Source organism: Rhamphochromis longiceps, linkage group LG10, assembly GCF_057381845.1.
Source record: "Rhamphochromis longiceps isolate RC_006_pf linkage group LG10, R_longiceps_female_GT1.1, whole genome shotgun sequence".
In the NCBI taxonomy this organism is placed as follows: domain Eukaryota; kingdom Metazoa; phylum Chordata; class Actinopteri; order Cichliformes; family Cichlidae; genus Rhamphochromis; species Rhamphochromis longiceps.
In genome coordinates, this window is record NC_140566.1 from 3859594 (window position 1) to 3886077 (window position 26484).

Below are 26484 nucleotides of genomic sequence, written 5' to 3' on the forward strand. Positions count from 1 at the left end.
TGATTCTGAGTCATTTCCATAAAAATGGTAACTATGGTGAAAAAAATTAAATGGTTTATAAAATGTCTTACTTTAGAAATCAAGCCAACACATAGCGGAGGTATTGGGTCAGAGTGTGCCTTTTATTGTATGTTTCCATGTTTCACAGCTGTGGGAAAAACAAGTCAACAGCAACAGAAGAAATAAAACAAGCATGTCAAGGAATAGTTTTCTCTTATTAAGCCGTCACGTTGGCTGGTAAAGCATGGTCAGAGAGAAAATGAAGGTCTGCTTCCTCTGTGATGCTGTCAGGGCTGTCAGATGGCATGGGGCAGCCAGAGTCTCTGGGGCAGTTACTCACATCTGCCTTCATGTTCTCAGTGGAGCTCTCGGCCTTTTGATCAGCTTCATTCTCCAACTGACAATCAGCTGCAAAGTAGAGAAGACTGCTTGGTCGCACGTACTGCTGCAGAGCTCAATTGACGAGCAGTCGGTAATCATTCAGTCACTTTTATTTCTGTGAATTAGGATCGAACAGGTTATCTGTCTCCTTTATTCTTAGAGCTACTACTCAAAGACCTGTTGTCTTTAATCTCTTTAACTTTGGTACCTTTCCAGTCTCGTCTAGGAAAGGATTAATGTGTCTTGTTCTTTTTCCTTTCTGGATCCAAACATCCCAGCATATTTCTTTGTGGTTCTATTATAGCACATCTGTCCTTCAATGACCTTGTCTGGGGTTCATTACTCACAGCGCAGTTGCTGCAGGGAGTTGACAGCAGCGAGCAGACGCTGCCTGTGCTCTGGATCAGTCACATTCAGCTCCATCAGATGATTCTCCCTCAGCCTCATCAAGTCGTCTACAGTTTGGTAACCACCCAGCTGCAAACATGTGTAATATTCCTGAAAAAGAAAAAATGGTACCGTTCAGAAGAAAGCTGAAGGAACAGCTTCCTGTTGGAAGGATGGTTGGGTTACCACTGAAATCAGTTCAAATAAGAGCAAAATACCTCAAGACTGAGACGCTTCAGCACTTCCTGGACAGTTGATTTGTGTCTCACTCTGTGGATTTGTGTTTCCAAGTTCTCCGTCCTCAGTATGTCCACGTAGATGAACTTGAAATTTCCTATTCTCCCATTCAGCATGCCTGTCCATATTCCCATGGAAGGCTTGGTTATGATGTCAATGACATCTCCCACCTGAGTAAAATCATTCCATTTTATTACATTTCTTAATAGATAATAGTACGTATAGAACATTGATAAAGATTCAAACTTTAATCTCAAAGATAAGGGAGCAAGTACACGTTTTGGGCCAATCATTGTTGAGATATTTCAGAAAGGACCAAGGTGATAAAACTGTAGCCAGCATGGCTCAAAATCCAGCAGAGATTGCCCTAAAATTAGCATCTGAATATCAGTCATAACTTAAATCCACAAATATCAAAGATAATATAGTAATATAATAATTTTCCATTTGCTTGCCGTACTTGTTTACCTTGAGTTTGAGGGACTCGGTGTCGTATGGACTTGGCACATACTCTGTATGGACTCTGGCTCTGCCACAAAACTGTCTTGTGCATAGCAGATCGTCCTCTAGCTTCAGACTGTTTCTGTTACTGGAATAGTCTGACCCACTGGTGACTCCACCTGGGAAACAGAACACAAGAGGCTTCAGCAAAGGGCAGCAGAATTAAAATGCTCATCCACATTTCAGTAACACAGCAGCACAAGTGTGAGATGGGGATTCTGTTTTTGATATGTCAGCGGTCAGTGTAGCTGGACAAATTAGTGCATCAGAAGAGGGGTAATAGGATACTCAGAACACAAGGATTGCATAATTCATTGGGTTGTGGTGTGAAGGATGTGCTTGGGTCTGTGCCCAGAGGTGCTTACTTGAGGAGCTTTGTCTGCTGTTGAGGCTGTAGAGGCTTTCCAGAGAGATACTGGACCTATGGTGCGCTTTAGTAATTGGTCTCCCATGGTCAGCATCCGTCTTCTCTGCTTCACCTTTCTGCATGTCTCTGCTCTGCACAGTAAAAACATTCATTCGTGTTGTTATCTCCAATGCAGTATATGCTTTTGGTTCTCTGTCATGTTCTCTGTCGATTTTGTGCCACAGGAATTTTAGGATAAATAAAAGACAAAGCTAACCAAGCAGAAAGCTGAGTCAGGGCCCTAGACTGCTGTGTTTGATTCCTCATGTGACTGAACAGCTCAGTATCCCAGACACGTCAGCTCCTCTGGCAAGCAAAATACCTAATCCTGCAAACACTGCTTTGCTTTTTATAGCAGAAGTCCAGGAACTGTGCGGTGAGCTTAATCCCCAACTTCCTGTGCTCAGCTTTTAACATCCTGCTTCTCTTAGTCTGAAATCTAAATGAGTTTGGCTAAACTGTATACTGCACATCATCTTTAAGTGATTTCTTTAAACTGCACTTTTTACAGGGTGCAATGGTTGTACTGCATACATGTCAAAATGATTAAAAAAACAACAAGAATTGGGTACACAAGTGTACATTTTGGGGGATTTTATCTTAATACACATGGTCAAAAATACATATCCATACAACCCCACTAATAGTCAGTTAGTAACCTTTAGCAAGTTCCACCAGATGCTTTTGGTAGCCATCAACAAGCGTCTGAAATAATTTGGCTGGATATTTGAGGTTGTGGTCGGGGCTTGGGGAAAGTCATTGCAGAAGCTTAACTTTAGCCTTTAACCAGTTCTGATGTGAGTTTGGGATCACTGTCTGTTAGAAAACCCAGTTGTGTCAAGTTTCAACCATGTAGCTGCAATTTGTGGTGAAGTTGAAAAATTTTGAGGTACTCCTTGTCCTTTATTATTTCATTTACTTTGTGCATTATACCTGTACTACTGGCAGCCAAACACAGCATAATGCTTGACAGTGGGGACAAAGCCTCATCTTTACACCTCCAAATATACGTCTTATAAGTATCTGGCTCCCAACATGTGCAAATCTACAATTCTCTTTCACACTGTCCTGAGTTTTGGTCAGTTAAATAAGTGCTGTGAAGGTAATCCTAAAGAAACTACCTATAAGTACTGATCACTATGCATTCATCGTGTGTCTATGATCAATGCAAAGAAAAATTCTGGGGCGCTAACAAGAATTTAAGTTCCCTCAGAAGGCTAACCTGGCCCAGCATTGTCCAATCATACTGAGCTGAAAATGTTAGTAATGCTAGCTGATGATAGGATGTCATTTAATGCATTTAAACAGAAAAATTATTTTCATATTGGAGTGTGAAGATGTGTTTCACAGCTGAGCCTGGATAACTAGATCATTTTGGTCCCTCTCCTACTATTGTTTGTTATTTCATTACATGAAGCCATGAACAAATTTCTGCATTAACACAACATTTGCAGATGCATGACTTACAGAGATGATAGTTTGTGTTCCCTCTGGTGAGTCCTCGATGTGTTTCCTGTCACTCTGAGATAGATGTTCCAGCTCTGTCCTCCGCACTCTCGATGTGGTCAGCTCACCGTTCTGCTCCCGCGTTCGCTTGAATAACAAAGCACACTGTAAACAGAAGGATCCAACACAGCTCCTGAAAATAAACATTTAAGAAAGAAAGTTTGAATCCGTAGACGAACGAGCTGGCAGGACGAGGAGGCTGGGCTCTCTTACCAGACAACTTTCATTATCCTGTGGTTTCATTAAAGGCGAGTGCTGTCTTAAGGCTTCAAATCTCTCAAATCTGGTCAACTGTTTGAATAAAAGACAGATTAAAATGTGTGTTTTCTGGTGGGCAACATGAACACCAACAATATAAAACCTGTGTTCTGAATTAGGCTAAACCCTGGAAGCTACACAGCTTGCAGAAATGCTATTTTTGTTGTGGTTGGAGTTTCTTAAATATACATTTTACAAGTTATTAATTACATGTGCTTATTTTTGATCAGCTGCATATATTTTCTAAAGTGTCACTGAAGCTGGTGAAGCATGAAGCAAAGCATCCTTTCTTATACAGGTTGCCCATTAGCATCAGCTTAGCAGTAATTCGGTGCTGCTCTCAGAAATCTGTTACAGTGTGTGTTGGCTAATTTCCCAACAAGGACGTAAACTGAGCCCTCGCTGTCATGCACTGAGTGGTTGGATAAGCACCTCTTAATACCACATACAGGAAACAAGTATAATAAGGCAGATGTTTCTGAAAAGTAAATATCTGCCTCTCCTGACCGTCCTGCTGCTTCATCAGTACTGCTCTCTGAACTATGTGCTCTGATGTATGATGTTGAGTCTGATTTCAGTCAGTAATTTGGCCACATTGGCAAAATTATATTGCTGTAGTCTCGAGAGTCACTCTAACTCAATTCTAAAGAACCACTTGATAATTTAAATGTAGGCTGAAGCCACTGAACAAGATGTCATGGTCCTGGGCCATGTGGGCCCAGTATTCTTAGTTTTCATGTATTTTTGTATTTTGTTCTTTATTTAGGCCATGCTTCCTGGGTTGATCTGTTACGTTGTTCCTTATGTGTTTTCCCTTCGTGACTCTCACCCCCTGTGTGCCCCTCTGTGTATTTATGAGCCCTCGTCTCTCTTTGTGTTTTATTCTATGTTTTCCCCAGCCCGTTATGTCTGCGTTCTCCCCGTGCTCTCTCTCCTCCTGTTTGAACCTCTGTGTACTTCCTGTTTTACTTTGCCCATCTCCCATCAGTGTTACGTTCACTCCTGCCGTGTCTTGTTATGATTATCAGTGTCACCTGTGTTCCCCGTGTGCATCCACTTCCCCTGATTATCCCTCATGTGTATTTAGTCTCTGTGTTTCATACAGTCTGTGTCGCGTCGTCTGTGTTACCACCTCTGTGTTCCGTATTCCAAGCCATAGCTTTTCCTTAGTTTATTTCCAGTTTAGGTTTTCGTTTGAACGGTTACTCTTATACTGCCTTCACTCTGTTTTGTTCCTTTTCATCAGCCATAATAAACGGCTCGCTTTTGTTTAAATCCACTCCTGCATCCTCGCCTGTGTTCGCACCTGGGTCCACCACACACGTTTCCGCACGGTCTGCCCCTGACACAAGATTTGTGGTTACTGTCACAGCCTGAGGTGCTGTGTGGTAGACTTTAAAAATAATTCATTACTAGTTACTTGATTGCATCACGATCTCGAGTCTTCAATGAATGTGTCATTTACCATTATAGATTTTTGGTGTTGGCACAGAGGGAACTGAAAGATATCTGAGAGTGTTTGTAAGTCTGGATGCAAGTTGAAGCTGTTCAAAAAACTCCACTAAGTTGCCAAATTATACGGACAAATTAAGTCTACACAGTCGATGTCTAAAACGAGCACAGGCTAATATGTTGCAGTATTAGAATAGATTAGGTTTACTTAAATGACAACAGACTGTATAAACTGCAGAGTGATAATATTACTTTGATATTGTGAAATTAAGCGTTTCAGTGTACACTACTGATAAAATTGTATGTAATGCTACTATCACATCAATCACAACATGCACATTAACAACAACAAAAATGAATTGTGGAAATCAAAATAGCAGCAAGATTTGCAGGTTTAGGCTTCAGTGGGAGTCAAATGGCAAATCTACCCTACCCACAATGCAGTGCAGCTTTTTCCTGATTACAAACTTAGGCTATGTCCACACGTACACGGGTATTTTTGAAAACGGAGATTTTCTGTTTTCGTTTTAAAAAATAATCCCGTCCACACATAAAGGCAGAAATGAAGGAAAACACTGCTAGGAACATGCCAAAGCAACAGGTGGCGATATATTCCTAACCGTGCAGAAATGTTGGCCAATCAGAAGTTTAGAAGCCTCGGTGGGAAAAAGTAAACAAAGCTGGGGCATAGAAGCAGAACCGAGTCGTATGTGTGGAGGGACAGTAACTGTGTGTGTATATGTAAGCATTTAAACACTGCAGAGAGTACAATTAACAGTAACAGTATTGTAGAAATTCATTTCACCGAAACAATAACGTGGCGCACTGTGTGACGTCAAAAAAGGCGCACACCTTTGACGCTGCGTTTTCTGCGTTTTTCTCATCCACACGTAAATGCAAAAACGGAGTTTTCAAAAATATCCACCCTGGCTGGAGTTTTTAAAAATCTCAGTTTCAGTGACCAAAAACGCCGTTTATGTGTGGACGAAAGGTGCAAACGCATAGAAAAATCTGCGTTTTCAAAAATACCCGGGTACGTGTGGACGTAGCCTAAATGTGTAAACATTACATTCTGAACCAGCCACTTTCAACACTGTGTGGAATCCCTTCATAGAAACAGTCCATTATTGATTTATTTTAAAAATTATGATTATGATGTTTTGAAGAGCTAACGAAACATTAATGATAACTGAGGCTGGAAATTAAAACCAGTACTTAAAAACCTCCTGATTTCATTAAAACAATGATGAAACACAAGCGCTAAGCGCTAATTTCAGTTACAGTTCAGTTAGCTTAAATGTTCCCAAAAGAGCCCTGAAGCACATTTAGAACGGTGAGCAGTGTTGCCAACTCCTCAGTAAGGAAAATCGCTATTGGTTGTCCTAAAAGTCGCTAGAAGTTGCCAAATGACGTCATCGCCTAATTTGCATAATTGATAATGCTAATCTAATTGTAACCTATGTTGTTGGAGAGAGAAATAACATCGTGGAAGAGACATAAAGTGAGTAAAAAACGTCCTAAATGCATTTAGAGTTTATTTAGAACTACAAATTAAATTTCTTTTAGCAATTATTGTTTTTTTTAATGTCACAATTCCAACCCTGCTCCTTTACCCGGGCTTGGACCGGCAAGTGACCCGAAATAGACACTCTGGTGGAGTTACTTTGTGTGTGTGTTTATAAGTAGTTTTAAACCTTGTGATCCACAAAACAGCATAAGAGTAAAAGAAGAACTGACTGCGTTACAGCACCCGCTGCTTGTTGAGAGTAAAAGCGATACGAGCTTTCATGTCTTTTTTTAGCGACTTTCTTTAGAAAAAAAGTCGCTAAGGGGTCTGAAAACTCGCTAAATATAGCGACAAAGTCGCTAAGTTGGCAACACTGATGGCGAGCCCTGCAAAGCACAGAATAATGATACTTAGGAGAGCTGGGAGGAGGAAGTAGGTATCTTGGATTGGTTTGCTCATTCAAACAGAAAGCTTCATTGGCTGACAGGAAGACATAACTCCATCAGTGTATCTTGATGCATGCTCAATCATCCAGGTAAGGACATCACAATTATGGGTATTTGGGGGGTTTCCAAAAATATAAAAAAGAAAAAGAGATTTAAATTCATAATCATTTGGGGAAAATTACATTTGATAAAAAAAATTCTGCCAGTCTGGTAAATACTTGTACCACTGTAAGCTACTAGTTAGTTTAGCATAAAGTAATGGAACAGGGAAACTGCTTTATTATACCATATGCTCCCAAATAATCTGGTATAAGGACTTTAAAACACAACTTGTTGTTATTTTTATGGATTTAATTTAAAAAAAAAAAACATTATGCTTTAAGTTAACAATTATTACAAATTATTAATAAAGTTAATGATGCACCAATGTTCTCAGCTAACGAGTTGCCAGGAGGTAAATAAGCCGACCTTCTAAAGTGTTGCATTGAATTGGATAAATTACTCTAGACTTTCCTAAAGAGCTTTTGGTCAAGTTTCAAGTCTTATTAAATGCAAGTTGATGTTCATTGTGTAAATTATGGTCTGGATATGATAGTATATAATTTAGGACATGGCATTTGACTACGAGCCGTAATATCCTGGCCCATATCACAGATACTCCCAATCAAATGTTGTTAGTTCCTGATTTACAGCTTTGTTTTCTCTCATTTGCTTAGAAGCTTCACTGATGGATGGTAATAATGACAAGGTTATAACTTACAGTGTTTTGGTAGAGATGCAAATCTGTGATGGAGCGGATCATTTGGGGAGGAGACAGACCCGACTGTTTTCTATCCAGCTCTGTCCAGTGTACGAGGGTCTCAAAACGATCCCATTCTGTGGTCTGTGGCAGCTCACAAAGTCCATGTCGAGGTTGGTAGCAAGTCTGAGAGAAGAAAGTCTGTGGATAGTCAAAAGGGCTCCACAGGTAATTTCCAACCCTTGTGCTCCAAGCTTCATCCTCCTCTGGATCTTTATGGAGATTCCTGGCGTGTTGCTGTAACAGCTGCTGTGGCAGCGGAGCAGTTTTGGAGAGCCTCCTCTCAGTCTTCCTCCTCCGGCCGATGCAGGTTAGGACTGAGTTGTTGTTGCTCACAATTTCTGCATCTGCTACATGAGATCACCAGATATTGCATGTATTATAAACAGATTCATTGAAAAACTGGAAAGCATCCTCACGAGTAGCTCACCGTTACTCTTAGATGTGCTCTTTCCCTTTCCACTTCTTGCTTGCACAAAATTTTGTAATTTCCTTAGTCTTGCTGTAGTTTTTATTGATTCCGATGCATCAGCTGATGTCTTACTCTCCTAGATTAAAGCAAATAAAAACAAATGCATACATTCAGTGCAGTGTACAAATATTCAACACCAACCATGTCTCCAGAACAGATAGAACAACACTAAATACTAGAGTAATAGGGTTTTTAGTTTTATGAGGTCTTCCACCTTACTGCCAGTAAAGTATAATACTTTCTATGTTTAACATAAAGTCTATGCCAGGGTGCTGGAAAGGAGAGTTCGTCCGTTAGTCGAACCTCGGATACAGGAGGAACAATGCGGTTTTCGTCCTGGTCGCGGAACACTGGACCAGCTCTTTATCCTCTCCAGGATACTTGAGGGTGCATGGGAGTTTGCCCAACCAGTCTACATGTGTTTTGTGGACTTGGAGAAGGCATTCGACCGTGTCCCTCGGGGTGTCCTGTGGGAGGTGTTGCGGGAATATGGGGTGTCTGGCCCATTGCTACGGGCCATTCGATCCCTATATAACCGTTGCAAGAGCTTGGTTCGCATTGCCGGCAATAAGTCGGACTCGTTCCCGGTGGGTGATGGGCTCCGCCAGGGCTGCCCTTTGTCTCCGGTTCTGTTCATAATTTTTATGGACAGGATTTCTAGGTGCAGCCAAGTGGCGGAGGGCTTTCGCTTTGGTGGCCTCAGAATCTCATCTCTGATTTTTGCAGATGATGTGGTTCTGTTGGCTTCATCGGGTGAGGGCCTCCAGCTCGCACTGGAGCGGTTCGCAGCCGAGTGTGAAGCAGCGGGAATGAGGATCAGCACCTCCAAATCTGAGGCCATGGTTCTCAGCCGGAAAAGGGTGGAGTGCCCACTCCGGGTCGGGGATGAGTTCCTGCCCCAAGTGGAGGAGTTCAAGTATCTCGGGGTCTTGTTCTCGAGTGATGGGAGAAGGGAGCCGGAGATCGACAGACGGATTGGGGCTGCAGCTGCAGTAATGCGGACGCTGCACCGGTCCGTCGTGGTGAAGAGGGAGCTGAGTGTAAAAGCGAAGCTCTCAATTTACCGGTCGATCTACGTCCCTACCCTCACCTATGGCCACGAGCTGTGGGTAGTGACCGAAAGAACGAGATCGCGGATACAAGCGGCAGAAATGAGCTTCCTCCGAAGGGTGGCTGGCCTCTCCCTTAGAGATAGGGTGAGAAGTTTGGCCATCCGGGAGGGGCTCAGAGTAGAGCAGCTGCTGCTCCACATCGAAAGGAGCCAGCTGAGGTGGTTCGGGCATCTGACAAGGATGCCCCCTGGGCGCCTCCTGGGTGAGGTGTTCCAGGCATGTCCCACCGGGAGGAGGCCCCGGGGCAGACCCAGGACACGCTGGAGAGATTATATCTCTCGGCTGGCCTGGGAACGCCTTGGTATTCCCCCGGATAAGCTGGAGGAGGTGGCTGGGGAGAGGGAGGTCTGGGCCTCTTTGCTTAGGCTGCTGCCCCCGCGACCCGGCCCCGGATAAAGCGGATGAAGATGGATGGATGGATGGATGGATGGATGGATGGATGGATGGATGTTTAACAATGATTTACTTCATGCTAAACGACTGCTGCCGAACCTATTCATGTTAATTTTCGAATCATACTAAGAAGATTAAAATCTGTGGCCCACATTGTAATTTGTTTCAGTACAGCTTTGATTTGAATCCACTATATACAGTTTAGTCAACTATATTTATAGCACATATAGGTAATATATATCATATCTCTACACTGGATCAATGGGTCCCACCTGCCTGGCTTTCCTGACAGCCTCAGGATTTTCTCAGCTGTTCCCCAGCACTATGATTATAAGACATGACAGCGTGGCTGGTAGTGTTTCTAGTTTGTAGAAACACTACCAGCTGCATCGTGGAATATGTCTAGAAACCTACTGTACCATAAACCACTACTGTTCCTCCAAATGAAAGCGACATCTGTGTTAAAGCACCTTTTTTGCATTGAATTGCTGGTACACCTGACATTCAGTTTGAGGCTACATCTCATTCCCACAAACAACTACAGGGCTTGAGATCATTCCAGTGATCTTGGTATGCTCATTTTATACCGCAGCCAAACTGCTGCTTCCTCACATCTGCCCAAAACAAGGAAAAAACAGTCAGAGCTGGTCAGACTAGTGTGCAGGTGTGACTGCACCAACTGCATGTCCCGTTTCCAGGTTTTCAATTTTTGCAAAATGTGATATTTTGACTCGCTACTGCTTATGTGAAAGTGAGATCTAACTGAGGCTCATTCATTAAATGGTAAATGGCCTGTATTTATATAGCGCTTTACTAGTCCCTAAGGACCCCAAAGCGCTTTACATATCCAGTCATCCACCCATTCACACACACATTCACACACTGGTGATGGCAGCTACATTGTAGCCACAGCCACCCTGGGGCACACTGACAGAGGCGAGGCTGCCGGACACTGGCGCCACCGGGCCCTCTGACCACCACCAGTAGGCAACGGGTGAAGTGTCTTGCCCAAGGACACAACGACCGAGACTGTCCAAGCCGGGGCTCGAACCGGCAACCTTCCGATTACGAGGCGAACTCCCAACTCTTGAGCCACGATCGATTAGACTTTGTCCCATTAAACCTCGGGGTGACACTCTTTAATAACCGTTATAAATATGTGTATATTTTTTACTGGTACTAATTACACAAAATGTAAGGTATTATTTGGATGATATTGTAAATTTACAACTGGTTTATAAAGATGACTGGTTGGGGGTCATCTGCCTGAGCCTGGTTCTGCCGGAGGTTTCTTCCTGTTCAAAGGGAGTGTTTCCTTCCTTCTGTCACCAGGTACGTGCTCATAGGTGGGGATCTTTATTATAAGGTGTTACAATCTTCTGGATTAATTAAATCTAAAGACTACTTTGTCATGTTGCAGTTACAGTCACTTAAAGCACTGAAGGGACAAAAACTCCATAGGTTGGTAACCACTGGAACAACTGCTAAAGTAAAAGATCCGAGCATTTCCTGCCTACGTTCCAGTTATATCATTCAAAAAGTGTAGCCGTGGTGTACACAGGTCTCTTTTGATGCATATGCTGCCTCATTGTGTATTTGTTTTTTCTGTGATGTTAGCAATGTTCCATGCTCCACTACTTTATCAGCAGCTGGCATGAAATGCGGTAAACGGTATCAAATTCAGGTGTTCTAAAGACCTCGGGGAAGATATAAAAGGTCCTTATAAAGGAGATTAAAGATTACAGAGCAGATTACAGTGGACTCTGTATCTGATTTGGTTGACATACATTTGACCTCTCAGAGATTTTTTTGAGATGTTGAGTTCTTACCTCCATCCGAACCTACGAAGCGTATCTTTTGTTATAATTTAATTATTATCTGACAGATGTATTATATTCTTATATCTTTATTGGTACTTGACACTGTTTTTATCGAATCCCCCTTTTTCCTTGGTTACATAAGCAGAGCGTGGATCGTGAGCAAGGATAAACATGCACAGTCGTTTTGCTCACATGCACACATGGCAAGTGCACAAACATCCAGGAATGCCAGGTATTTGTAAGCCTGTCTGGCACTCGCATCCATGTGGGTACAGGATTACGAGACCTTTAACTCTGCCATCTGCACGGCTTTGCAAATAACTATCATTTGTGGTGCTAAAGTGATTGCCTCCTTATCAGAAGACGAGTGTGAGAGTCCCTATTATACAACGTACTGCCCTGTGTGCTCTGGCTCCATTTCAAAATGTAATCATTATAGAGAGACTACAGAGTTGTGTTTTCATGGCTTTTGTCTTATACTCATCATAAATGTGCTGTAAAGTGATGTGGTTGTACCTGAGTAGTCTGTGTCCTGTCAGACCTCACATCCTTCACTTTGTCTTCTGTTGTCAGTTTGCTGCTGTCACACATCTCTGCAGGATCAATCCACATATTGCATAATAATTTATTCACCTTAATTTGTATGAAGTCCAACAATCAAGTGAGTAATGCAGTTTAACAAATTGCTTTTCATCATACATATCGAAGAGGAGCTGATTCTCCTTACTTTGCTATTTTACCCCAGCCATTGCTGCCAGTGGTAAATTCTCCTGTAATGCATCAGCTGTTTGGTAAACCTCACTGGACTTCTGGTTTCTGCTAAGTGCTATGTTTTAGGCGATGTGCACACACACACACACACACACACACACACACACACACACACACACACACATATATACATATTTTTTTTTCTTTTTTTGTACCTTTTTCTTGGACTTTCATTTGATGAAACAAGTCCTTCTTGTCACCACATGACAACCAGCAGGTATGATGAATGTCTGTTTCTGCAACACACGGGGTGGAGAGGGAAGAAGCTGTCACATTGTAGCCGTATAGAAAGGTACAGCTACGATTAGAAATAGAAATGTGAACATCTGAGACGTGATCCTTTTGCACCAACCTAACATTTCATTGTCCAAGGCTGATTTTGGCACGCATGATCTAAAATCACAAGTAAATAATTATTGCCTGAATGAAATTGAAAATTGAGATAAACTCAAGATGATAATAAAAATATATGTAAAACTCACCTTTTGCTCTCTCTTTTAAACTTCATCTTTCCCAGGGGTCGGTTCTTGGTAAAACAAAGAACACAACTTTTAGTAAGCAAATGTGCACAAAAATTGTGAACACACTTATTCCATGTGTTTTGCATTGTGTGTTTATAAGTTAAATGTAACAGTGAACGTTTGAGTATTTGATTACGTCTATAAAAGCTCAGAGGCAGCAGACTTACGGAAGTAATTGAAGGATCTGAGCCGCCCCAGTCAGCATTGCGCCTCAGAAGAACAGGACTGCAGTGGTACTTGGGCAGGACTTCCTTGAGCTTTTGGTTGTTTGCTGGTTCATACATGCTTTCTGTGGAGCCCTCCTAAACAGAAAGCCAGCACGCATGTTGTTAAGTACTGTAGTATTTGACCCACCTAAGAACTTTAATAATAATCAGGACAAGTTCATAATCAGTCACAAGGCTAACAAATAGAGACAGACAACCATTCCCACTCACAGTCAGTTTAGAATCACCAGTTAACCTGTCTCAGTCATTGTCTTTGGATTGTAGGAGGAAACTGGAAACCCAGAGAGAGAGAATACAGGCCCCAGGCGGGATTTGAACCTTTTTTGTGTACGCAGGTTAGCACGGGGCTTCCTCTTTTTGCTACAGGCTATGCAAAAACCACTCGTATTAATTCAAACAATTCAGTCGTGGATACAAATGTTGGTGGCCGTTAAGTTATGTACGGGCTCACTTAAAAAATAAAAATAAATAAATGGGGAACACGACATTACATTCCCAGAGAGATGATGAAATGAAAATATTATATTGGAAAATCAAACAGCTGCTCCCTGTGTGCTGATGTCTGTTTAGTTCAGACTGACCCACCTGTTAAGGCAACAATAGGATATATGCAGACATATACGCACTAATCATTCATTATAATAAGATAATACAACATTTGAAAAAAGTCATCTACAGATAGAGTTACTGCCCCCTCGGTGTGTGAGATCAGCTACACCATATAATGTTCCCACTCATGAAGGTCTCACTTCCAACAACAAATAAAATTTGACACATGATGATTTCCCTGCTCCTTAATATTAATATTTATTTTATATGAAACATCAAGACCAACTATAAGCTCATCTGTTGATATGATAATCAATTCTCTAACGCTGTTGTAATAATGGAATCATTTATCCAACAAAATGCAGGAAATAGAAGGATAGTAAAGAAGAAAAAGACTGCATCAAAGAAATCGGAACGAATCTTGGAGGAAAGTTGTTTGCTGTATTGTCTCATCCCGCAGAGAGACCTGTCAACAATAATAACATCAGCAGTGTCTCCCATAAGAGTACCATGACTTTCCTCTGTTCACCAGTTCCTTTAAGTGTCTCCTCACAGGCTAACCTCAAGTTTAGAGCAGTTCAAAAGATGAATCTTACCAGTGTGAAGCAGAACAGGTTCATGGCTGATGGTCTGGGTCGAAGACAACGAAACCAAGTGGAGACAGGCTTAGCCTCCGGGTCACGTAAGCGCACTTTCACGCGCCATCCTCCATCTCAAACCCACACAAGCACCCTACCACACCCCCGTGATGCAAAGGCTCACGCAGCCCCTGTGCTGTCTCCAGCCTGTGGCCTATTCCTAGAGTCAAATCCCTCACCTAATCCAATAGATGCAGTGAGCCGTTGCTGTCCAACGCTGGCCTCAGAAAGCATCAGGACACCTATAGCAAGAAGACAATAAACCACACAGGCTGCCTTTGTTTTGCTCGTGTCTAAAATGATTATGATAATGACTTCATGGAGATTATGTAATCGCTGAGTGAGGTTAAACTTCCAGTGACCTTTTTTACTCAGTTAAAAAGTGTTTTGGATGTAATTCAGGGAGAATATCAGGATTTATCGCATTATCAAATGTGTCTTTATGTCTGCACACATGCTGAAGTCAAGCATGCTTTACACAGATGATAATCACTTAGGTAATACTTTAACCTTGTGTTACTCAAGTACGCAGCTACAATTTGATTTTGATTTTATTGTACTCTGTTTATTAGACAATGAGAAACTACTTACTCTCATAGACATCAGAAATATGGCATTTTTTATGGAAGCGCACATGTGCAATACTGGGAGCTGTGTGTGTCTGTGAAATTTCAGTCCAGTTTGTTGTCATTTGCCCATCAGAGATTTTTAATATGCTACTTATGTAACAATACATAAATAAGCAAATAAATACAGCAGATTTTGGTAAAACCAAACAACAGCTTTGCTTTTTGTCACAATCAGCAGGAGCTGATTCTTTGTGGAGAGAATACTAGACTCAAATGCAGACCAAAAACAGGGCGTGAAACGTGACTAGAACAAAAAGTGAGCCGTTTGTTGTGGCTGATAACAAGAGTACATAAACAAAGCAAAGGCGAGCGGGGCGACAACTAAACTAGAACCTAAACTGGAAAAACTCAACTATGATAACTGTGACAAAAACATGAACATGATTCATAACAGGTGCATGCGGGAAACTATGAGAATAAACATGAACATGACCTGAACAGAATCATGAATTACCTGAAACTTGACATGATATGAAGGGAAGAACACAGACAGCCTGACAATGGCTACGTTCACACTGCAGGCGAAAGCGCATCAAATCCGATTTTTTTGACCCTTTGCGACCCATCTATCCGATCATGGTCTGACAGTGTGAACGGCACAAATCCAATATTTTCAAATCCGATCTGGGTCACTTTCGTATGTGGTCCTGAATCCGATACATATCCGATGTTTTAGAAAGCGACTGCTGTTTGATGGTCAAGTCGCATTAAATCCGTCTTTTACGTCACTGACACAAGACAGATGCCAATTATCAGCGCCAGAGAAGCGCCCGAGAAGACATCGTGAACGCTTCCTGGCCATCCAGTGTAGATGTCAGTGAAACTGTTGGGAAGACAACGTTGGAGAATGTGAACATTTTATTTGTACTGTATAATCTGCAGATTCTGGCAGAAATCTGCAGCTATCCTTTGAAGCACCGCTCCTCTAAAACAGCAATAAGGATCATTATTAGGTTATTTACATTATTATGTAAATAACAAAATAACTTAAAGCAAAAATTGGGAAACGTAAAGTCCGAAGTCTTTATATTAAGGGCCATCGGTCAAACAATACTGTTTGCTCTGGGTCTAAACAGAGCGTGTCGTGTGTGACGTCTTCTTTTGCGCATGCGGCCGCTTTGAGCGTTCACACTAGAGCGCGTTTGCTGTCGCATTTTATTTGTAGTGTGAACGAGCAGACAAAAAAATCAGATTTGATCAAAAAATCGGAGTTGAGCATTAAGACCTGCAGTGTGAACGTAGCCAAAGACTGAATGAAACACACAGACTCAATACACACAGGGGAAGTGGAAACACGTTGGGAAACAGCTGAAACAAATGAAACAAATGATGGGAGTAAAACTTGAACAAAGAAGCACAAGACTTTCAAAATAAAACAGGAAACATGGAGAGACGTAGACATGACAACACAGGCTTGACAACATAAAACGAGCGGATGAGAAATACATAACAACTAGCACAGAAGGCCTGGGTGAAACAGACTAAATTTAAATTCAATGAATAATAATCCCAAACTCCACATTATCTTCAAAATATAACATAAGAGATCAAAACCAACTGAAATCACGGGGTCACAGACTTTGACACTTTTCTTTCCTCTTGCATTTGCTTCCTGTCACTAAAGTGATTTTTAAATTTTGATTGTTTTTTAAAATTATTTTATTTCTTTTCCCGGGTTACTTTTGTACTTTGTTGTTTCATTGTATGTCCTTAACTAACAGTATTAGTATAACTTTTGCAGTTTGTCTTTCTGTCTGTGCCATCACCTGGTGACGTGGTGAAAAGAAATATTAGTGAAAGTGGTGTTTCTTACCAGGCTGGTGGAAAATGCACTACTTCCCCTCTGAATATCAAAAAACACTCAGTCTTCTTTTGCTAATCTATCATCTGGTGGGCACTCGCTCACTGCTCTCAGCTAACAGTTCTTTTTTTTCAAAGACCCCCAAAACTGACAAATATCACTGCAGCTCTTCTTCTTTCTCACAGTGTCACTGAATGAAATCGGTCTATAATAAAACAGCTTGGACTTCAATAAAACCCAAACAGGCCTAATGCTGTTCACTGCAAATTAAATAGCTGCAAAGCATATTACACAAGTATGTGATAAATCAAAGGTACTGCTGTCTTCACAAATTAGACACTAGACTAAGTCATTTTCCAGATAATTGAGCTATGATACGGAATATAAGTGAGGGTTCATTAAAGATTTTTTTTTTCACTTTCTTAATACATTTGGAAGAAATGGAATAGACAGACACATCAGGCCTGGATTACACCTACACACACAAACAGGTGAACCCAGGTGCATGAAAACACCGTCACAGAGGAGAAAGACCTAACTGATTTATTATTGATTTCTACTGAAAGGGCTGTGGATTGCCAGCAGACAAGAGGAAACCACACGTGATGACTTGGCTGATGACTGAGAACTGGGAAAGGCAAGTGTGTGCAGAGATAGAATGTGAAGGCAGAAGTTTGAGAGAGATGCTGATGCTGAAGAAGTGCAGCATAACAGAGTGGAGCAGGGCAAGCTGGCAGCAATCAGAAATGGAGACTGATGGAGAGACTACAGTCTGGCAGCATGTTTGAATACAGAGTTGTTCCAGTATAGAGTGTGTTTACTGCCTGGACCTTGGAGATATAAATCTGTAGGAATGGCCTCACGCAAAACAGTGCCACCTTAAACAACAGTGCCGATGCATATTTACAGTCATATACAGGCAAGTGAAAAAGACACTTTTCACAGGACTCTATACAGGCCTATGTAAAACTAATTACATATCTAAGGTGTGCAAAGTTTGATTTGTCTTCTGAACAGTGTTCTTTGGACAGACCAAAGTGGAGATGTTTGGCCATAAAGTACAGAGGGATATTTGGCAAAAAAAATCAACAACAACAACAACAACAAAAAACACCTCATATACAGTATTAAACATAACGGTAAAGGAATAATAATGTGTTCTTGTAGCCACAGAGTTAGGAAACCTGGGTCGTCGCCCCAGAGTTTCGAGTTGTCATTATTGTTGAACTTTGATTTGGCCATTATTTATCATTTCTAGTCTTTTGGTTTCTTTTCTGCCTTCTGGTTTCTGTCTGTGTTCCTTAGTTGCTCTGTCTCCCCTGTCTGCTGTATCCCCTTGTCAAGTCCGCGTCTCTGTGTTCTGTTTCCTGTTTTACTTTGAAAGTCTGTGTCCTATGTTAAAGTATCTGGTTTTGCCTCCCTTGTCTTGTTAGGCCTGATTTGTCCCATTTGTTTCCCTCCTGTCTCTCATTCCCTGACTGCTCCCTCTGTGTATTGAAGCCCTGTGTTTTCCTCTGTCCGTGTTGCGATCTACCCTCATCCTATGCTGTGTGTTCTGTCTGCCTGTGTAAGTTTATTTGTATTCTCAGTTTGGTTATATTTGAGTTCAGCATTAAAGTTGTTTTCAGTTCATGTTTTTGCCTCCAAGTGTCTGCACTAGGGATGGGTACCGGTGTCCGGTGCCATGATGGCACCGGTTCTGACATAAACGGTAGTAACCAGACCGAAAAGCAGCGCACATTTCGGTGCTTTATTTCGGTGCTTTTTTTTCCTGAGCTGTGATACACTTTAGATTCTAGCCAATCATTTTACGTTTCCGAGGATAGTAGGCGGGGCCAGGTACGTACGTTCTGTTAGAGCAGAGCTACAGATTAAAAATGTCCAAGGCGAAGCGGTCAAAAGTCTGGCTGTACTTCACAGCAAAAGATGCAAACTCAGCAGCCTGCAACAAGTGCTTTAAGCTGATACTGTGATACTGTCAAAGGAGGTAACACCAAGAATCCGATGAAACACCTGGCGACGCATAGCGTTTTTTTAAAAGCCCAGAAATGCGCCGTATTTGATAGCTTGCTGCGAGACCTCACACCGTGCACATCTACTGCGGGTGGGTTGGCTGTTATGCAACATCCCCCAAAAACACGAAGAGGAGAGTCCTGGCCCCTAGCCCTGCCAGTGTAGCAGAAATGATGACGGATGATGGTGGCAGCAGCAGCCGTTCTTCTCTGCATGAGTAGCTTCATGTTGTTCGTGTGTAATTTACGTTGAGTAGGCTAACCACGTTATTACATTAATGCATGTAAGGTGAACTAGCAAACATCATCATAGCTACATGCGGCTGTCCTCTTGTTTGATGGCAGATACTCCCTTCACCCTGGCTAAAAAGGCTAAAATGACCAAAGAAAAAGTGGAAAACAGTTAAACATGAGAGGTTTTTGGACAAAGTTTGTGTTTTTTCCATTGATTAAGCACTGCTTCCAGCCAAGAGTGATGCCATATATGCCCCATAGCTGCAGAAAAGGCTAACATTGTTATATTTTTACAAAAAACAGCTGAACATGAGAGGTTTTTGGACCAATTTTGTGTTCTCCATTCTTTAAGCACCGGTTTAAGCACCGTTTGAGCACCGGCACCGTTTCAAAAGTACCGATTTGGCAGCGGTATCGGATAAAACCTAAACGATACCCATCCCTAGTCTGCACATTGGGTCCTCCTTTCTACCACTCCTGCCTGCACACAGCCCTCACATGACACACAGGACCTGGGCATCTTGCAGTCACCATGAATTCCTCTTCATACCAAAATATTTTAGAGTCAAATGTAAGGCCATCTGTCTGACAGCTAAAGCCAAACTGGCTCATGTTTGGGACAATTATCCCAAGCAGAGGACCGAATCTATAAAAAAAGAAAAGAAAGAAGGTGTCGCACTGGCCCAGTGCAGACCTCAATCCAATTAAAATGCTGTGGCAGGATCTTAAGAGAGCTGTAAATAAACGAATGCCTGAAAATAACATAGAAAAAAATTAATATGAATAGATAAAGTCATACAGAAAGGGATTACTCCAAGTTGCTGGTAAAGGTGGTTTTACGTGTTACTGAATCATTGGGTATACACTTTGTTTTTCACAGGACTGTATCAACCAGCCAGGAATATGTATTTTTTTTTCTACAACACTACTACTTTTACTTTTCTAAAAATATTTCTGTGATTTTGAATGGAACAGGGCTCCATTTAACAGAACAGAAATACAAAAAAGGTGAAAACGAATGAATTAGAAATGTCGAAGAGAAAGAAAATCAGGAGGAAAAAAGCATAATTTCAGTAGTTTATCATACTGTATGAGACGGGGGAGCTTCACTGGCATGAACCTATTTTCATAACTGTGCCACTTGCAAAATAACTATGCTTCACTCTGACAAATCCCATAAATCCTTAAATATAAACCTCTTATTCCTGTCACTCCTTCTCATCTATTCTGAGGATAAACATCGTTTCAGATCTTGAGGTTGGTCTCATTCTCTGCAGGTGGCTGTCCCATGGAATCAGCTTCTAACAATGACGCTGTTACAATTACTACTGATGTCTGGATTTAAAGCCCCGTCCCCCACGTTGCTCCATGGTACAGTTGTCTGCGACTTCTCCTACCCTGCTGTCTTTTTGTCTCTCATCCAGAGATAAAGAAGAGCTTTCATGTTGCTGTGATCGGGGCTGGGCTGAAAATTAGGTCAGAAAATGAGGACAATATTTCTCTGCTAATAAGAAACAACGATGCTACTCACAGTTTGTTCTCTTTTCAGAAAGAATACTGAAGAATCTTGTAGAACATTTACATTTTAAAACCATTTATTTTATACAGATAGTAACGCAAATCAGATCAGTGTCATTCTTTTAGTTACAGTTCACAGACTGCAATAATGGCTTTTCCTGATGCCCAGCATCATCTTCTTTCACACCAAGCCTCTGCATGTCCTCCTTCACTACATCCATGAATCTTCTCTGTAGTCTTCCTGTCTTCCTCCTGTCTCGTGTCTCCATACTCAGCATCTTTTTTCCAATATATTGACTTTCTCTTCTCTGCACATGTCCAAACCACCTCAGCCTCGCCTCTCTAACTCTTTCTCCAAACTGCTCAACCTGAGCTGTCCCTCTGAAGTACTAGTTTCTAATCTTGCCCATCTCTGTCACTCTCAATGAAGAGCAGAACATGTTCAGGTCAGCGTCCTGTCTTTTTTGTCAGCACCACCGTCTCCAAACCTTCTCCTTCACCAGGGTTAAAATCGTCTGCCCTCACTACATCTTTATTGTTACTGCTGTTTAACTGTATAACTGTTTCCCTCTTATTTACACACCTGTATTGTGTCCTGCTTTTAATGAAGCTTATGTGTAAGCTGGGTGTTCCTGGATTTTTTTCTGTTAGTGTATTCTTCACATTACTTCAACTTTCCCACACTCATTGCACTAGAGCAGGGGTGCCCAATCCCGGTCCTCGAGAGCTACCGTCCTGCAGCTTTTAGATGCATCCTTGTTCCCACACACCTGAATCAAATGAATGGCTTGTTATCAGGCCTTTGCCAAACATGATGGCATGCTGTAGAGATCAAACCATTTGATTCAGCTGTGTTGGAGTAGGGATGCATCTAAAAGCTGCAGGACGGTAGCTCTCGAGGACCGGGATTGGGCACCCCTGCTCTAGTGCAATAATTGCCTTGCCCACCTTCTCCAAGCCAATCAGCATCCATTCTGCATGGTTTAAATCTCAGTGCTCTTTCCTCATTCTGCCATTCAGGCTCTCGCAAACTGTTTATAATATCACGGTCCCGTGTCTCTCTGGCTGGCCCACACTGGCAGCAGGGTTTGTTTGTGTTTTTCTCTCTCCCCCTGTCGCCTGGGCGGAACTCGTTACGGGTTCCTGCCTTTGGCCTACACACCTGAGAAGGATGATGTTCACCTGTACCTCATTTGCCTGCCACTATTTAAAGGGAAGAAGCACGGTACTCCTCGCTGGATCACGTTAATGAAAGCCTGGTTAGAAACCATCAAAAATGAATGCCTAATCCTAACCATATTATCTACCATAACCTAACCATAACCTAGTTATACCCCTAAAACTAAAATCACATTTTGAGCCTCAAAAAAGCCTTCAAACTTATGGGGACGGCATTTTGTCCCCATAAGTATAATACCATGCCAATTTTCTGTCCTCACAAAGATGTCTAAACATGTGTACACACACACACACACACACACACACACACACACACACACACACACACACACACACACAGATATATTCCTCACTTTTTCCTTGCTGTTGTAAGGGTCAGCTCAGTGAGCATGAAAGCTGTTTTCCATCCTACTTCACACTCACCCAGTTGAACACACTCACACCTGGGAGCACCCATTCAGCAACAATCTGGTTTCTGTAGCATGCGCAGATTACAACATGTGCCTTGCACCTGGATTTGGATGCTTGCTACAGAACACCTGCCACAGGCAGAAGGACATTTGGTGTAGAAATCGTGGTTTAGAGTCTTGAATTTAAACTGTGTCACTGATCTATTTTGCTGCATTCAGCTTTTATGCTCCTTATATCTGGAACAAACTCCCAGAAAGCCTCAGATCAGCTGAAACACTCAGTTTATTTAAATCCAGGTTGAAGACTCACCTGTTCTCAGCTGCATTTAAATAAAGCACCAAATCCGCACTTAAGCTTAAATTTCAAAACTTACATTTTAACTACTAATTTTATCTACTGTTCTGATTTTATCTGTTTTGATTTTTGATTTTATAAACTGTTTTGTATGTTTGTTTGTTTGTTTGTTTGTTTGTTTGCTTGTTTTAATCAATTTTAAATCATGCCTTTTATTTGTTTTTGTTTCTAATGTCTCTGTAAAGCACTTTGAATCACCTTGTTGTTGAATTGTGCTATACAAATAAACTTGCCTTGCCTTGCTTTTTTATTCTCTTCTCTTTCTCCTGACTTACCAGCCAGCTGAGGCAGATGACTGCCCCTCTCAGATTCTGCTAGAGCTCCTGTTAAAAAGAAGTCTGGAATTTCTTCCTCTCCATTGTCACCAAGTGTTTGTTCAAAGGGGCTCATCTAATGTTGAAGTTCTCTTGGTGATGTTGCAGAGTCTCAGCACTCTGAGATCAGATCAGATAAGCCGTGTTGAACTTTGTACTTTACCTCTCTGACCTGTGACCAGGTGAAACATTTGCTGTGTCATGAAATAAAATAGATGACATAAAAGTCGCAGGACTGCAAGAATCCTCTATCAGAGAAGACTGTCCCCAAACTCCAGCAACTAACCAGTTCCCAGATGTTTATGGCCACAGTGGTAAACACAGTTTTCTGAGGTGAGCTGCTGCCATCAAATTCAAAGTTTTAAAACTTGCTAGTTTTGACATCGGATGTGTTTTCTGTGTTCTATTACAAAAAAAAAAAAAGTTATAAGATTTGCAAATCATTACATTCTGTTTTTTTTCTTTTTGTTTGTTTGTTTTTTCAGTGTCCCAAAGTTTTGGAATTGAGTCAGTAAACAAAATAGAATCACAAAGTTTACTGAGTACAGCGACGTAAATGAGCACCTCTCCAAATGTCTGATGAATTGTTGGTGTAACTGAAATTAAATTGTATCGTATCAAAACCAAATATTACTGCATAATAGAGATTTTCTATCTGATTGCTAAAAATCTGTATTTACAAACAAACATTTTTTTTAATCTTCATGACTTTTTCATTTGACCTTTATATCAGATTTATTACCTCCAGAAAGGAGGTTATGTTTGTACACATGTTATTCTTTCTGTCTGTAAAAATGATAACGTAAAAAGTTTAGAATAAATTCCGAGAAAACCTCGTAAGGGTGTAGAGTGGGATCATGTTAACAATCAATTAAAATCTGGCGTATAGTAGCTTATAAAGATTTAAAATATCATGTAACATTTGACCTCTGACCTCTCCTTCAGGGCCAATAGATTGATCTGATTTAATAATCCTATATACAGCTATGTTAAAACTATGTCTCTTATAGCCATTGTTTGTATTGACAACATATAAGGGATGATATATGGGGATTCTAAATATCGCCTTACTTTGGACCTCTGACCTCTTCTTTGAGGTTGAAAAAGGTCAAACTTTCATAAAATGTCTTTTATCTTTAAAACTATGTTTAAAATTCTACTGCTTTTGTTTGTATTGGCAACATTTAGAAAATGATGCTGGTATATGTGGGAATTTTAAATATCACATTTGACCTCTGATCTCATCTGCCTTTCTTTTCAAGCTGACACAAAATGTGTTCTGTCTTTAAAAAAGTATTGTCAAGAAAAAGAGAATGAGCTGCCTGGTTAGTTAGAAAGATACTGTAGTATAATATTATATAATGAGCTTGAAGTTATTCATGTTCAGGTATTTACAAAGCTATTATCCATTACCTACTCCTGCATAAAGTTTGTGTATTCAAAGCAAACATCTGTCATGCTACACTTATCTGATTTGTACGGCACTATAAACTTATTAAAGTACATTTATAAAGAACAAAGAAAACAAAATCAAGTTTACTGAATACAATATTCTTCCCATAAACAGAAATACTGCCCAGAGAGTGAGAAACAACAACTTTTTTTAAGCTGTTCTTGTATAGTGTTACTATTTTTGCACAATGGTGTGAGCTATGATTTGTAATGCTTTGATGTTGTTTTATATGGACTCTTATATGAATATTAAAGCCTAAACACATCAAAATGCAGCTTTTAGCCATTTTCATCTCATGTTGAATATTTGTGTATTGCCCTCTAGTGGAACAAGTTGGGAATGCAACTTCAAAAATTCCCAACCTCAGTAGCTTTAATCCTTGAATCTTCCAACCTAATAATCAGCAATGACAAAAATAGCCTTTGTTGTTTTTTTCTGTCCGGATGAGGCTCGAGCACAGATTTGAGATCAGCCTCTGGGTTTTAGAGCACAATCTATCAGCAGTTATAAGTGTTAAATGTAACATTTTAGCCATTATTGACTGTAGCTGAGTGAATAAGGAGCAGTTTGGTGTCTGGGTTTTCTTATAGCGAGAACAGAGAGATCTACATCTGAAAGCAGGGTCTAATTAACACGTTAAATCACCGCGATTCACATTTTCAGTCACTCTGCTGCAGCCTTCTTGTTTTGTGTCACCACATTAAACTCTCCTAGAAAAGTAATGTTCTGTAGAGCTCACTGGTACAGTGTGTAACAAAGCTGGCACCACCCTGGCTGTTTCATGTTGCTCCTGCAGGTGGCAGTATCACACCTACTCATTCCACTGCAGCTTTGAGCCCGTCTCAGCGAGATGGATCTCACAGCCTTCTGCTGTTATAAGTGATGTTCAGAGAACATCTGAGGAGTGTATCTATCTACTTTATTGTCCACTATCTTAAACCTTTTACATGTTTCCTGAATTATTGAATAGCCTTGGTCTTGCAATAAGTTATGCAACCCACTAGAATCTTGTAAGAATGGCTGTCGAGGGATCTTATATTAACTGCATAAATTTTATCCAATGCAGCAACAGTTAATCCTGAAAGGTTTAATTAAACACTGTAATTCTTCTTTTGACAGATTAAATATAATGTGATCCATCAATTCCCATAATATACCTTCCACTGTGTGTAATTATTAAAGATTAAATCCCAGTTACACCTTCAGCCTAAACCTGCTGCTGCTGTAGGTAAAGTTTGATCTCCACTTGCAAGAATAACACCGAGTTCAGTTCTCACTCACTCAGACATGTTCATCCAAACGGGGAATGGAGACCACAGCTCTGACCCGGCTCACAGCTTCTGGTTTTCCCGGCATTCCTGCGCCGACCTCTGACCCCAGGACGCATAGAATCGCAGCCCAGAGGCTACGACCTTGTGCTCTTTATTGTGACCTTTTGAACTTTCAACACCCCACAGCCAAAAAGCGAAACACTCTGTTCCCCTTGGAATAAATGACCTCTCATCCCTTTGCCTGGCAAAGGTATGCGAGTTTGCTGACCTCGCTCAACCTTTCATTAGCGCTTCCTTTTATTACGCCGCTTCCTCCCTGCTGCCTCATCAGCAGAGCGGGGGATGGCGGAAAGAGGGAGAGGTGGAGGGGGAGCAAAATGAGAAAGAGGAGGAAAGCAGAAGAACAGTGGCAAAAAAAAGAAAAAGTAATGCAGAGACAGCGAGAGGCAGAGAGGACGAGATAGGGATGCAAAATGAGAGCAGGAGATAGAGCCCAGCTATGACAGATTGGCAGCATCTGCTGGGTTGACTGAAATGTCACCTTTAAATGGCTTCCCTGTCCTTGATGCCGGACCTCCCTATCTGATCTCTATTCTCCTTGGGAGTTGTAGTTCTGATGACTTATATAGGACACAAAACAGATCTCTTACAAAATATAACCCCTGTTCAAGATAAGCTTTCGGCACAAGGCAAAACAATTTCTCCAGCCTCCCGTGGCGCTGCGAGTTCTGCAGAAATGGACCATTTGAATGTTAGGTCAAAGGTCGTTGTGTCACGTATGAATAAGATAATTGGATTTTGTGGTTTGCTGATACTCCAAGCTTACCCGGTGATGCAGCTATTCACCCCGACAACTGTAACTCATTTCCTGCCGTTTTGATCTCACATGATATAAAATCTGTTTTCCTGAGCACGGCTGTTACAG

General features: G+C 41.3%; 1 protein-coding gene across 1 annotated transcript; it reads right to left on the minus strand.

Moving 5' to 3' along the window:
• Positions 1–114: 114 nt before the first annotated feature.
• samsn1b (SAM domain, SH3 domain and nuclear localisation signals 1b) lies at positions 115–25827 on the minus strand. The gene is made up of 15 exons (XM_085419908.1): positions 25570–25827; positions 13137–13271; positions 12931–12974; positions 12801–12841; positions 12604–12684; positions 12194–12270; positions 8311–8428; positions 7842–8230; positions 3632–3709; positions 3380–3505; positions 1872–2004; positions 1474–1625; positions 987–1175; positions 729–879; positions 115–408 (listed from the first exon to the last, which is right to left on the minus strand). The coding sequence occupies exons 2-15, from the start codon at positions 13251–13253 to the stop codon at positions 218–220; spliced, it is 1887 nt and encodes a 628-aa protein (XP_085276034.1). The 5' UTR covers positions 13254–13271; positions 25570–25827; the 3' UTR covers positions 115–217.
• Between the last annotated feature and the right edge of the window lie 657 nt (positions 25828–26484).

What these genes read in the sequence shown, in the direction of transcription:
- samsn1b (XM_085419908.1), bottom strand. Translation starts at nt 13,253, where the DNA reads ATGTATGAACCAGCAAACAACCAAAAGCTCAAGGAAGTCCTGCCCAAG. An exon ending in AATGAAAGTCCAAGAAAAAG is followed by an intron (nt 12,271 to 12,603) that starts GTACAAAAAAAG and finishes TTGATCCTGCAG; the next exon opens with AGATGTGTGACAGCAGCAAA. An exon ending in GAGCACATCTAAGAGTAACG is followed by an intron (nt 8,231 to 8,310) that starts GTGAGCTACTCG and finishes GATCTCATGTAG; the next exon opens with CAGATGCAGAAATTGTGAGC.